The sequence below is a fragment of the Mytilus californianus genome, unplaced genomic scaffold (genome assembly GCF_021869535.1).
Source record: "Mytilus californianus isolate M0D057914Y unplaced genomic scaffold, xbMytCali1.0.p SCAF_3, whole genome shotgun sequence".
Lineage (NCBI taxonomy): Eukaryota > Metazoa > Mollusca > Bivalvia > Mytilida > Mytilidae > Mytilus > Mytilus californianus.
Window position 1 is genome coordinate 26,137,595 of NW_026262679.1, and position 14,679 is coordinate 26,152,273.

General features: G+C 31.3%; 1 protein-coding gene across 1 annotated transcript in view; it reads left to right on the forward strand.

Annotated features, from left to right (window-relative positions):
• The window catches only part of LOC127734224 (U5 small nuclear ribonucleoprotein 200 kDa helicase-like), a 45,812-nt gene that overhangs the window by 17,649 nt on the left and 13,484 nt on the right, over positions 1 to 14,679 (forward strand). The window contains exons 16-32 of the mRNA XM_052243991.1: positions 782 to 1,040; positions 1,490 to 1,639; positions 2,980 to 3,041; positions 3,513 to 3,693; positions 3,987 to 4,091; positions 4,595 to 4,697; positions 5,334 to 5,665; positions 6,315 to 6,395; positions 6,786 to 6,976; positions 7,760 to 8,057; positions 8,512 to 8,582; positions 8,873 to 8,973; positions 9,967 to 10,140; positions 10,483 to 10,643; positions 11,644 to 11,742; positions 12,078 to 12,206; positions 14,198 to 14,389. Of these exons, the coding sequence (XP_052099951.1) occupies positions 782 to 1,040; positions 1,490 to 1,639; positions 2,980 to 3,041; positions 3,513 to 3,693; positions 3,987 to 4,091; positions 4,595 to 4,697; positions 5,334 to 5,665; positions 6,315 to 6,395; positions 6,786 to 6,976; positions 7,760 to 8,057; positions 8,512 to 8,582; positions 8,873 to 8,973; positions 9,967 to 10,140; positions 10,483 to 10,643; positions 11,644 to 11,742; positions 12,078 to 12,206; positions 14,198 to 14,389 (2,689 nt within the window). The remainder of the gene's footprint in view (positions 1 to 781; positions 1,041 to 1,489; positions 1,640 to 2,979; positions 3,042 to 3,512; positions 3,694 to 3,986; positions 4,092 to 4,594; positions 4,698 to 5,333; positions 5,666 to 6,314; positions 6,396 to 6,785; positions 6,977 to 7,759; positions 8,058 to 8,511; positions 8,583 to 8,872; positions 8,974 to 9,966; positions 10,141 to 10,482; positions 10,644 to 11,643; positions 11,743 to 12,077; positions 12,207 to 14,197; positions 14,390 to 14,679) is intronic.

Genomic DNA, 14,679 nt, shown 5'->3' on the forward strand with positions numbered 1-14,679 from the left:
ATATTATCATTTGAATATGAATAACAGAAAGAAAAACTTCAGCTAAAAAACTGTTTATTTTATTGAATATTCTTTACTTATTCTAACTATTATAAAAATAAATGATCTTCAAATATTTTTTTTGTACAACCCTTATATACTTTTTCTTGAAACAAAATTATCCAAATTTACATTTTCTTCAGGTATAAATGTAAAAATGAAGAAATCCCATTGAAGGAAGATATCATGGAATTGAGATTTATATCAGTAGTTAAAGATTCTATATGAGCTGCATCGGATAGAAATCAACCTTATGCAAATGAATATCTGTCATTATCAATATACATCTGTTAACTTATTTCGGGTTGAAAAAAAATCTTTATGCAAAGTCTCTAACTGTTTTGAAATTAAGTTGATATAAGAACCCTATACAAAACAGACAAAAATTCATCTTTTATATTGTATTTGAATGTTCCAAAACCAATTAAAGTATATGTATATACATGTACATGTATACGTGCACTTGCATAAGGTCAATTTCTATCCAACGCAGCTCATATATTACAAAATTATATTGTATAGTCAGAAAATAATGGATGTGTGTTTCAAATTCCTAATGACCAGCTTTGAATTCAAATTTTATTGAATGCAATGTAAAATCATGTTGTTATAGTTTTATTTAGTTTGATGATTACCTGTATCATTTCTTTTTAAAATTAGTTAAAAACTTCTGTATTTACAGTACCTATGTTTAATATCAGATTTAAATTTGATATTTTAAGAAATATTGTTTTTGATTCAGGACCATTCGTAATGTAGAAACAACCCAAGAAGATGTGAGATTAGTAGGACTTAGTGCTACACTACCTAACTATGAAGATGTAGCTACATTCCTCCGTGTAGACCCTGCAGAGGGCTTGTACTTTTTTGACAACTGTTACCGTCCTGTACCTCTGGAACAACAGTTTATTGGTATCACAGAGAAGAAGGCTGTAAAAAGGTTTCAGATCATGAATGATATTGTCTATGAAAAAGTAATGGAGCATGCTGGAAAAAATCAGGTATTATAATGTATTCCAATATGACATTTTTCTCATCACAAATTTCTCCAACTCCATGTTTGAGGTGATGTCCTTTGATGGAATGATAAAAAACATTCAAAAGATTTAGAGAAAAGAAATGTTTTATTTTACACAAAATGCTAGAAAATGATCTGCAGTTCTTCATCTGGAATAAAGCATCAGCTAATTACCTTCATCAAACAGAAGATTTAAGCCAACCCTTTCTTTTGTTTGTTCCTTTTGCAGGTAATATCTTCCCTTGTAATTTGAAACTTGCAATGAAATTCCTGATTGTTCCTTTGTCACAGACAGTTTTAAAAGATCTATTCACATGTGAATTTTATCCTCAAATAATAAGTTATTTTTCTAGTACAGCTGTTCATTATTATTCTTTCAAACTTTGTTTAGCAATGCAATAGTAATAAAATGGAGACCCCTTTCTGTTTTAGTTGCTGATATTTGTTCACTCACGGAAAGAGACGGGTAAAACAGCGAGAGCCATTAGAGACATGTGTTTAGAGAAGGATACATTAGGATTGTTCCTCAAGGAATATTCAGCTTCTACTGCTGTATTGAGAACTGAAGCAGAACAAGTCAAGGTAAGTTACTGGGACATCCAAGCTAAATGTCAAAATGTTCACTTGAAATTTGCTTATAGAATTATTTTAAAAGTAGCCCTTTGATTGCAATTTTAGATTCTAAAATGAATAAAAGAAGTGAGGTCAATATGAATGAGACAGCAATTCAACAACACATGTTATGGAAAATAGATATATAGAGGTCATCACACAGTGCTTATCACAAATATCTGATACTAACACTAAATTTTAATGGACAAAACTAGACAGCAACATTAACTGTCAAGGTTCCTAAGTTGGGACACGCACATCTATAATGAAGGTTATTTTAAGGTTAAATTAACTGTTATAGAAAATTCTAAATTCATTCTTAAAACAAAAAAAAAGAGATTCACTTTTACTTGTAAATACCTTGAAATTCTTAGTTTATTTGGGATCCTGGATAAAGATTACTTGCTATGGAATTCATGCCCATTTGCCAAATATGTCTATTAACAAATAAAGCACAGATGAAAATTATGTGTTAAATTTTTTTTTCTTGAAATTCATATAATTTTTGCATGGATGAATGAAAAAGCAAACATTAAACCCAAATAATATTTTAAGCAGACATAATGTGAAAAATTAGGTGATTAGGTGACTACCAATGAAGTCAAAGGGGACTTTAGGTTTGCACTCGGTCCGTCTGTCTGTCTTGTCTGTCTGTCCATCCTTCAGTCCGGCAAATCAGTTTTCCACACTTTTTTTCGTCATGGTTGAAGATATTGATTTGATATTTGATGTATTGTTTTATCATGACAAGTTACAGATCTAATTTGAATTTTGTTCCGGTCTGACGATTTTGTGCAGAGTTATGGTCCTTGAACTTAGAAAATTCACTCAAATAATCAGTTTTCAGCACTTTTGTTTGTCATGCTTAAAGATATTGATTTGATAATTGGTATATAGTTTTATCATGACAAGTTAGAGATCAAGTTCGAATTTTGTTCCAGTCTGATGATTTTGTGCAGAGTCATGGTCCTTGGACTTAGAAAATTCACTCAAATAATCACTTTACCACATTTTTTTTCGTCATGCTTGAAGATATTGACTTGATATTTGTTATATAGTTTACACCATGACAAGTTATAGATCAAGTTAGCATTTTGTTCTAGTATAATGAATTTTTAACCGGTAGGGGACTATTTATTGCCTTCAATACTCACAGAATGCTTGTTCATTCAAAATTATGCATTAGAATGATATGAAAATTAACAATCTTTTCTAAAAATCTGTGTGCAGTTTTTACCTGCTTTTTTGTTAAAATATGTTGTGATATATGCAGAGAAATAGTTGATGTGTTACATTTTATGTGATTTCAGAATATGGAACTCAAAGATCTTTTACCATATGGATTTGCTATACATCATGCAGGAATGGCTAAGTAAGTTGCAAATATAATATGTTCTACTTAAACTAACTTATGAAGTCATTCTGGTTGAGAATTCTGTGGTCTTGGATTCATATGATAGTACTGTTACAGTAGGCAGGAAAGTAATTTTTGTAATACATGTATGAATGGTTATTTTTCTTCACTGTTTTTGGAGCATTGATGGTCGGTTAAAGAGCACATCAGAAATTGTGTTTATTGTGTACATGTATGCCAACTTAAAATAAAATTAACTTACTTACTAAAATATGAAAACATAATATATTTTGATTGGTTAGGATCAGGACAGACAGCTTTTGAAAATCTGCTGGCATCTTTTAAAAGTTGAAGAATTTGGTATTGGAATAAGTTTTTTTAATGTTTTATATTAATGAATTTATTTAACATCATATGAGTATATAAATCATGAGCTAATTTTGAATTATTTTTGTCTACTTTACTACATATAATTAATATGTTATTTAGAGTTGACCGTATCCTGGTAGAAGATTTGTTTGCAGACAGACATATTCAAGTGTTAGTATCTACATCTACTCTGGCTTGGGGTGTTAACTTGCCTGCACATACTGTCATCATTAAAGGAACACAGATATACAGTCCTGAGAAAGGTAGATGGGTGGAACTCAGTGCTCTAGATGTTATGCAGGTATGTATAGTTTGTATAAATTGAAATCTACAGGTTTTGATCTTTCTTGCTATTAACCATCTTGCATTTTTGTCCAAAGAACAAAGGTTTTGAAAAGCAATAAAGTTACTTTAACAGTTTAGATGCATGAACATATATTGTCACTTTACTTAAACATTAATGCTTCCTTAATATTTTTAAGTACATAATGGAACTGTATCAGTAATAGAAACAACCCTTGATTTACATGATTCGCTTAAATGGTTTGAGTCTGGAAATTCTACAATATGATTATTTACTGTTGTTTATTACAGATGATAGGTAGAGCAGGACGTCCACAGTATGACACTAAGGGTGAGGGTATCATGATCACTAACCACAGTGAACTACAGTATTACCTGTCTCTGATGAACCAACAGGTAGGCTTCAATATAGCTTTCATTGTGTTACCAACATAGACACATGGAATAACTTCATTAAAGTTTAAATTGTCATACTTTATGTATTTGCAATTCTAACAGAAATTAGGAGAACCAGATAGGCCTACGTAGGAAGTTAATTACTGTTAAATTAGAAAATTTTATTGTTGTTCATCATGTCATGTTGGAAGGTCTTCAGAAATAAACTAATAGTTTACACTTTACAAGAAGATCAAAGGTGTCCCTAATTATGGAATTGATTACATTTAGTGTAAGGAATTTCTCTCTTATAGACTTAATAGGGACTAAACGTTATTGGTTACTAGGGGATAAAATATAGAATTTTGTAAATACTGAATAACAGCAGTAACCACTCAGACTTAACGTATATCAAGTATTACTGACATTTATTTTCAAATCACAATAAATTATACTTGTATTTTTGATATTTTATGAGTTGCTTGTGTATTTTGATAAAATTTGTGCACTGTTATATTTTGTAGTTGCCTATAGAAAGTCAGTTTGTCAGTAAGTTACCAGACATGTTGAATGCTGAGGTAGTGCTGGGTACTGTTCAAAGTGTCAAAGATGCTGTTGACTGGTTAGGTTAGTATAGATACATTAAGTTCATTGTTCACTTTGTCCTATTTGTAAATGAATCAAAGAATAATTTCAGAATACATCTGACTGTTAATCTGCATGATATTGGAGAGTTAATATAAAGAATATTGGTTCATTTAATTTAAGATATTTTAAATCAAATATACAAATTTAATATATGGGTTTTTTGATAGTGAGACAGCAACCCAACAACTCAATTTAACAAAACAAAAAACCAACAAACGTCTAAAGCTGAATTTATCCTTACAATATATTAAGCTTTAAGTTGGGTTATGTGAGTACTCATTAAACCTATTATCTCAATGAAATACCAAATGGAAAGAGAAAACACACTATAAACATTAGTATAGTTAAAGTGTTCAGTCAATTATGTAATTATTACAGATAACAGAAACAAAGTTATGTGATAACAAAAAAAAAAACAATATAAGCACAACTGTAACAAAGAATGCTTACAGCTACCTAAGACACATTGGATGTTCATTATCTTCCAGTATAGATATCATGTTGATTGTTTAAATATCTTTAATCACTAAACATACTTTTAAAGTGTTTTACACTTCTGAGTTTAATATGACATTTGATTACAACATTATAAAAGCTAGTTCTTATACTTTGCAGGATATACATATTTATATATCAGAATGCTGCGATCTCCATCTCTGTATGGTGTCAGCCATGACCAACTGAAGGATGATCCACTGTTACAACAAAGACGTAAAGATATTATACATACAGCCGCCTTAGCACTGGATAAAAATAACTTGATTAAGTATGACAAGAAGACTGGGCAGTTTCTAAGTACAGAATTAGGACGTATAGCTAGTCACTATTATCTGACAAATGAGACAGTATCTACGTACAACCAATTGTTGAAACCTACACTGAGTGAGATAGAATTGTTTAGGGTGTTTTCATTGTCTTCAGAGTTCAAGTACATTGCTGTTAGAGAGGTAAAGAAATTGAGAAAATGTTAAATTTGAAATTGATGTTATCTAAAATTAATAAGTGTTTCAGGTCAGAATTTGTTTCCTTGTGTTTTTAAGTCATTTTTTATTGGACAGAAGTACATGTTTGCTATAGAAATGGAAAATCAAAGATCAAAGAATCAAAATCACTGATTATATAAATTTTAAGGTCTTTCCAAATGTATTGCCATTGTCTTGGTGATGTTTTCAACTTTGTATATCAACTATAATGCACATAAAAATCCAAAAACAAAGTTTTAGCATTAAATTATCTCCCTTAGTTCAGATATTTTATGTTGTTAGTTTGAAACACACAAAAACAGATGTAACTTTTGAAGGGATATGTATGTATTTTGATGATCTGCAATAAATATAAATAATTAGGTCAAGTGGAAATAAGTAAGGTGATTTGATAACTAGAAATATAGTAGAAAAAACATTTGGCCTGATTATATAGAACATTAGCCAAAAAATCAAACCTATATTTTAATTTTAGCAAATTGATATAAAATCCTATGTTTTTATTGTTTCAACAATTGCCATTTGATTTCTTTTCTGTATTATTTTCTCAATAGAATAGTGTTTATTTGTTAATGCTTTTTGTTAATAATTTGATTTTGTGTATTGTTTGTAGGAAGAAAAACTAGAACTTCTAAAATTATTAGAAAGAGTGCCAATACCGATCAAAGAAAGTATTGAAGAATCAAGTGCCAAAGTATGTTAACTATTGTTGTTATCTATTTAAGATCCAGTAAATAAAGATGTTTGAAAAGAATTTCCTACAAAATAATTGTTTTCTCCATAAATTTAACTAAATCTATACAATGCTTCCCCTAAATGTATTTCAGTCTTTCTTGTGTAAAGAACATGTGATCAGATAGAACAATGATTACACTATTGCCTTCAAAGCTATCAATAATTTTACTTCTTAATGAATTAGCTACCAATCATAGCACCTGAAATTACCAGTTAATTACATGGTAAAATTTAAACAAGTGTGGTTTGCGTTATTTTTAGCCACCTGGCTAAGTGTGATATGAAAGTGTACACCAATGAGAGAGATAAATATATAAAATTAAATAACATTTGATATCTTTCATTTAAGGTGAATGTGTTACTCCAAGCATACATTTCACAGTTGAAGTTAGAAGGATTTGCCTTGATGTCTGATATGGTATTTATTACCCAGTCAGCAGGCAGATTGATTAGAGCTATCTTTGAGATTGTCCTACATAGAGGATGGGCACAGCTTACAGACAAAGCTCTGGCTTTATGTAAAATGGTCAACAAAAGAATGTAAGTCTTTATCATATAGTTATGTTCTGATCCATATTTAAGTATTTTCTAAAATTAACAAGAAAATAAGGGCTGCCACATGATTTAGAAAGCCAAGTAAAATTTTGCTGACTAGTATTAATAAACTACCTTAGTAGTAGATAATAAACCATCATTCAAGTGTTACTGTACATTCAAGGTGAAAAACTTACACAAATACAAAAAAAAAAAAATGATACCACAGTAAAACCTGTCAAAACCAAACCCTGACTTAATATGAAACCTGTCTAAACCAGAAATGCTCCAGAAACCCTCTGTACCAACATCATTATATATTGTTAACCTGTATAAACTGTGCACCTGTCTAATCCAAACAAATTCTTGGGTTCTTATGATGTTTAGTTAAGTATTAAAATAAGGATATGTAGCATGATTGCCAATGAGACAACTATCCAACAGAGAACAAAGATGTGGAAGCAAACAACTAAGGTCATGGTACAATGAGCAAAACCCATACCACATAGAAGGCTATAAAAGGTCTCATCATGGCAAAACTTGAAATAATTTAAAAGAGAAATGCTTGAAACCATAAATGTAAAACACATATGGCAGACAGTAACCAGCGAAAATCAATAGACTCTGGACTTGGGACAGGCACGTAAAGAATGTTGCAGGGTTAAACAGGTTTGACTATATCTTATGACTGTTTTCAATAAATTTCCCATCCTTGCTTAAAATTTAACCAAAAGTCTGTTTTTACTGAATCAGTAAAGAAATGAATTTTGTTTGGAATATTTCCTTCAGGTGGCAGTCTATGTGTCCTCTACGACAGTTTGTTGACAGGAAGATGCCTATAGAAATTATCAAGAAAATAGAGAAGAAAAATTTCCCCTTTGAGAGACTGTATGATTTAAATCCACATGAGATTGGAGAACTTGTTCGAGTTGCAAAGAGTGGAAAGATAATACATAAATATGTGCATCAGTTCCCAAAGCTTGATCTATCAGTTCATGTGCAACCAATTACAAGGTCTACTTTAAAGGTAGAACTGACAATAGCTCCTGACTTCCAGTGGGAAGAGAAAATACATGGACAGTCAGAGGTAGAGAATTATTATTAAACAATTAATTACTGTGAGGTCAGCTATTTTAATTGGTATCAATTTTTTTGGATTTAGGAAAAACTAACTATTTTGATGGTACACAAATTCGCAATTTCATTTTCTTGTCCTTTCAGAGTAGATAAAATTTAGTATTTAGATTAATTTTATCCACATCCCAAGAAACAATGAAAAAAAATTTAAGATTTTGAATCAATTTTACAACAACTTATTTTTCAGATAACCCATAACATGTTGTGTATTACAATGTAATTCCTTTTCTGCACCATGGAGAATAAAACACATATACAATGTATATTCCTTTTCTGCACCATGGCAAATAAAACACATATACAATGTACACAATAACTTGACTCAGACTGATCCATTTTCCATCATCATTATATTATCTTATTTATGATGATACATACTAATAATAAACATGTATATGTTTTAGGCATTTTGGATTTTAGTAGAAGATGTTGACAGTGAAGTGATTTTACATCATGAATACTTTCTTTTGAAAAGGTAAGACCATTTATGCACATATGTTTTTTTCTGAGCTGTCAATCCAAAAGGTAGATAACATTTCTTATCAAATTGAAGGTTTTTTTTACAGCAAAATAGATGGAAGTAAGTAAGTGAATCCAACCACTTTCACCTTAAAAGTAAAACATCAAAATTGCCACTATTTTTTCGTAAAAAAGTCTATCTTACAAAAGCTCAAATATTTGCACAATATTTGTTTGGTTCTATTCCAATATACATCTTGGCAAAGAAAAAAATTAGATATTATTATGCTTTTATTTCTTTTTCAGCAAATTTGCAGCTGATGAACATGTAGTAAAATTCTTTGTCCCAGTTTTTGAACCTTTACCACCACAATATTTCATCAGAGTTGTGTCAGACAGATGGCTAGGTAAGTTTGTTTGAAAGAAAAGTAATTAAGATGTAAGGCTTTTAAATTTTTTTGGGTAAATGTCAGTGAGATAGCAACTTATCAACTGAATTTACAAAAGAGGGTTACATGTGCCTTTCTTTTGCAATAAAACAATGAATATGAAGAGAGTCCGTTAAGATGGTTTTTGTTTCGCCTTGACGGAGTCAAAAAGCGAGACATAGGTATGCTGTTTCCGGAGTCAGCGGCGGCTTTTGCGTCGTCAACAATGTATTAGTTTGTGATTAGGTCTAGTTTATGGTGAACCACTAGTGGTAGGTCAATGATATTTGGTATGCAGTTGTATTAGCATTGACACATCTCATTACCACAGAGATTATTTGGCCCCGCCCCCTCAGTCATGGTCTATTGACTTTTAAACTTTGCTTAGTTGACATGTATTAGTTTGTGATTTGGTCAGTTTAAGATGAACCACTAATGTTAAGTCAATGATACATGTATTTGGTATGCAAATGTATTGGCATTTGCAAATTTCATTTCCATTGAGATTAGATAAACCCACATCCTCATTATGGTTCATTGACTTTGAAACTTTTACATAGTTTACAAGTTAATGTTTGTGTTTGTTTAAAGGGAACGACTTGTGAGATTTCAGTGGTATTTGGTATACAGTTGTATTAGTATTGGCACATCTCATTTCCATGGAGATTGTTTAGCCCTGTACCTTCAGTCATGGTTCATTGACTTTGAATATTTGCATGACTTACATATTAATAAAGTATTGCTATTTTAATTTCAACATTCGCATTATCAAAATAACAAATAGGCGAGACATATCTCTGTGTTAACAGTTTATTAATTTTTACACCACAGAAGTACATGTATCATATAAAGTCAGATGCATTTTTTCGTTGTAAAGATTCTTACAAAATGTACAATAACAGATCTTCAATGTATACAAATGTACATTAAAATATGTCAACCCTATAGTATTATAAATATACATGATTTCAGCTGCAGAGACCCAGTTACCAGTATCCTTCAGACATTTAATCCTTCCTGAGAAGTATCCACCACCCACTGAGTTGTTAGATCTACAGCCACTTCCAGTCTCTGCTCTTAGGAATCCACAGTTTGAAACTCTGTACAGTGATAAATTTCCATTCTTCAATCCTATTCAGACACAAGGTAGGATAATGAAGTCAAATTGATTATGCTTGAACAATTAAAGCCATAGATTTACTAACTAGAAAGATTTATAAGAGTGCTACCTGCTACTTCTTAAAGCACCCATATGACAATACAAAGCTATACTTGAAGAACTTCAGCGTTTGAAATATTTTGTAGTACACTCACAATATTGTTTGCATCTGTGAAAGAAACTGTGTTGTTTTGTTGATCATTATCATGAAAGTTGCAGAAAGGTTTTAGGCAAGGACTCAGAAAGAACAGTGAAGATTAAAATACTATGCAGTGCAAATGTTATTTCCAAAAATGATTAATTAAAAAAATGTTATGTTGCACTTTCAGTTTTTAATGCCATCTACAACAGTGATGACAATGTGTTTGTTGGGGCACCAACAGGGAGTGGGAAAACAATCTGTGCAGAATTTGCTTTACTCAGATTGTTTTCACAGAGTCCAGATGGGAGATGTGTTTTTGTTACCCCACTGGAAGCCCTTGCACAACAGGTAAGCTTATTCTTGATGCCTGATATACAAATATAAACTTGTGTATGAATTGCCACTTTATTTTACCAATTCAATCAACTTCATGTAGATAAAAACAAAAAGTTATTAATTAATTTGGTATATGCTTTCTACAAATGCAAAGGAGTAGGTCCGGTAAGGGCCGATTTTGGCCTCAAATTTCAGGTTCATCTGATGAAAGATTTTGGTCACTTTTTAAACACTTAAGTGTCTACTTCAGTCGATTCAATTAGTTTATGTGACAGATTTGAACTGATTTTATCATTAAAGACGCTCAGATTCAAGCTTAAATATGAAATATCTATCAAATATGCCATAATATGTCACTTTTCAGATGGTTTTTGTCAAAAATGAAAGTGGCCGCATCCGTGTTCACTCTCAACCTTTATATATGTTATGTATTATCATCAAATACAACTTGCATTTAAATATTAAGAATGAACACAAATGCGGCCACTTCCATTTAAGACGGAAACTGTTTAAAATTTAACTCAAATGCTAAATTTGAGAAGATTTCAGTAATTTAGCATGACTTAATGATGCTAGTACCCAATATATATGCATTGTATTGTCAAAAACTGCCCATATTTATGTAGCAGAAGTATTCTACTTTCCAATAAACAGCTAAAAGTTTACATTTTAACAATTTTGTAAAACTGCTATATTTTGGGTCCAAAAAGGGGTCTTACTGGACCTACTCCTTTAAAAAAAAAGAAGATATTATTTAAAAGATGCCCTCTGTTTCATTTGTCCAACCTATAATTGCTTGAGTGGAACTCATGTATATCTAAAATACACTCATCTGAAACAAGCTACAAGAGAGTCTGAGGGATGGTACAGAATGCAATACATATGTTCACTTCATTTTACATTAAAATATGGTGATTCTGCAAGTATTCAAAACAGGGATTTGTGCAGGGTATGTGATAAAGGATATATGATACAGGATTTCAACAATGATGTGTTTCTATTTATTTTGCAGATGTACGTTGAGTGGCAGGTGAAATTTGGGCAACAATTGGGTAAGAAAGTAGTTTTGCTGACTGGAGAAACAGCCACTGATCTCAAACTATTAGCAAAGGTATGTTCAGCTATATACCTATAAATTATGACACATAGTTACATTTATTTCAAACAGATGTTTTTTATCATTTTAATGTAATTAAGTACTGGAATTTAAAGCCAGTTGTAAGACCATGAATATTAGTAAAATTTTGAATCTTAATCCAATATCTAAAATTTTTGCAAATCTTAGCTGAAAATGGTGACTTGATATAAATGTGTTTAATGTTGTCCAAGGTTATTTGAATGTTTTATTCAATGTATAAGAACAGTTGTCAGACTGAATAATAACTTGAGTTTTGATATAGTATATAATGTTTATTACATTATATTAATGAATATATTATACTTCAGGGCAACATAATCATTAGCACGCCAGAGAAATGGGATGTATTGTCAAGGAGATGGAAACAGAGGAAAAATGTACACAACATCAATTTGTTTGTTGTTGATGAGTTACATCTGATTGGAGGAGATGTCGGGGTATGTAATGCAGGGCTTCCAAAATTATTTTTAGCCAGCCGGACATTTTATATATTATCCCAATTTTAATCCCTTAAGACTAAATAAACAAAAGGCAATTATGGTATTCAGTTGCCGAGTTGGCCATCCCAATGATTGACATTAAAAAAAAAAACGATATTAAACTTTCTTTGATTCAAATTCGAAGTTCTGACGTAAACTGTTAAATTGGCAGTGCATCATTCGAAGTGTGCAACATCAGCGTACTTATATCTGCCTTAGACTCTTTATTTGTGCAAAATAACGTTGTCTAAAACTTTACTTTCGTTTTTAAATCTAATACTGGATGTTATCTTGACAATGGTAAAACATGCACCAGAGACGGATACGTAAATTCCATGTACGTTTGCAAAGCATGAATGAGTGTACGTAGCTCTTTCTACATTATTTCTTCAAGAAAATATTCGAAATAAACGTGAGATAAAGGTATCAATGACAATTTAAGCATTTTTTGAAGAAATTAGGATGCATAATTAAATTTCACACCTGCGCACACGTGTACTAGTTCAAACAGTGACATGTCTCTGGTTCAAACAACGTGGTTATGAAGATTTTTCATTTTCACCTTTTTTAATTTTTTCATCAAATCATATTTGTAAACGTATTTCTGATAATTTAAATCTTTTTTACTAAATTAATTAGATGCAAACCGCTGAAATGTAAGAAAATAACTTTGAATAGACCAATCAATGTCCGGTTCAAAATAGTTTACCTGTCACCTGAACAGGTAAATTTCAGCTGTTTGACAACTAATTAGCCTTGATTAAAATGAGAAGGTATTAAAGTAGGGGTTGTTTTGATAGTACTTAATGATCATGTCACTTTTATGACCGGAAATGTGTGGCTGTTAAAGGCAAAAGGTTGGGTCAAAAAGATCACACATTTCCGGTCATAAAAGTGACATGATCATTAATTATGTTAAAATGACCGTCTCTTAAGAAAGCCTTGAAAGCTAAAAAGTAGATGACCGTTTCATGCTTTGCCCAGCCGGACTATTACCGGTCATTATACAAATGCCCGGAATATATGACCGTTTTGGAAGCCTTGATGTAATGGTTTATATGTTGATTCTGTGTATTCAGTTCTGCTTTCATCATTTGGATGCTTTGTTATTGTTATTAAAAAAAAAATATTCTTATTATGCCACCACCACTCAGTGGCACATACTGTTACCCTTGATTCACCCTGACTTTTTCCCATAATGCTAGTAGATATTTAGTTATTGATGGTTCATCAGTTTATAAAAGTGAGTTAAAGATGGAGTTTGTGTTTTGTTTAGGGTGACATACCATTCACTTATTTAAGCCCTTCAAATTTGGCAGCTGGCAGGATCATTTGTGTTGTCTAGACACATCTAGTTTTTAGACTATACTAGAACACACCTGGGATATTGCTGGTCCGTGACTGAAGTAAAGTGCCTACGTCTTATCTTTAGCCTGGATTTTTAGTATTCCTATTGTCATCTGATAAAGTAATGCTTTTTTTAAGGTGCACAGTTTTCTCTGCTTTTAATTTTTCTTTTTGAGCCCTTCCTGGTTTTCTTACTATACAACAGCTGGAAACTACATGTGACACATATACTATTGGTATTGGTATCTGATTCAACCCGGGACTTGTTAATTATAGGTAATATTAATTATGTGGAAAACAAAAGGGCCTGGAATGGTTTAAGTTTTAATCAACACCAATGTCCAATATTAGTTATGTATAAAGTTGAATTCTTTGATTTGTCGTTTTATGTCATGCCGACTAACAAATTGGACCTCGTTATTCTAGTAGTAAAGATTGTATGATCCTATAAGATGGTGTTATTGTTCTTTAATTTAGAACATAGCAGGTAGAGAAGACAATACATGATATCATAATTAGATAATTTTAACTTCTTCAAAATACACTTTTAATTCATGAATTTTATGCTCTATGTTTAAAATTTAATATTTTGTCTTCTTCAGCCAATATTGGAAGTGATATGTTCCAGAATGAGGTACATCTCTTCACAACTGGAGAGAAATATAAGAATTGTATCCTTGAGTTCTTCATTGTCCAATGCTAGAGATATCTCACAGTGGTTAGGTTGTAGTACAACAGGATTCTTCAACTTTCATCCAAATGTCAGACCAGTCCCATTAGAACTACACATACAGGTATTTAGGCTTAAATTTAGTGACATTAAAAATTGAGACATTTCCAGTGATGTTGGTTACGTATGTATATGTACCATTGAACACCTAGTCAAGCTGTAGTGCAACTTGATTCTGGATCTTCCTTCCTAGATCATACTAGTACATTGAAGCTAAGACATTTGTTCTTGGTAATTATGTGACTATAGATAAATATTAAAAATTCATAATGATATCATGCTCACATTAAGTAATTTAAAACAAATTTCTTCTTGCCTGAGACAACGTTGCAGAAGTAAGATTTGGCTGTGTTG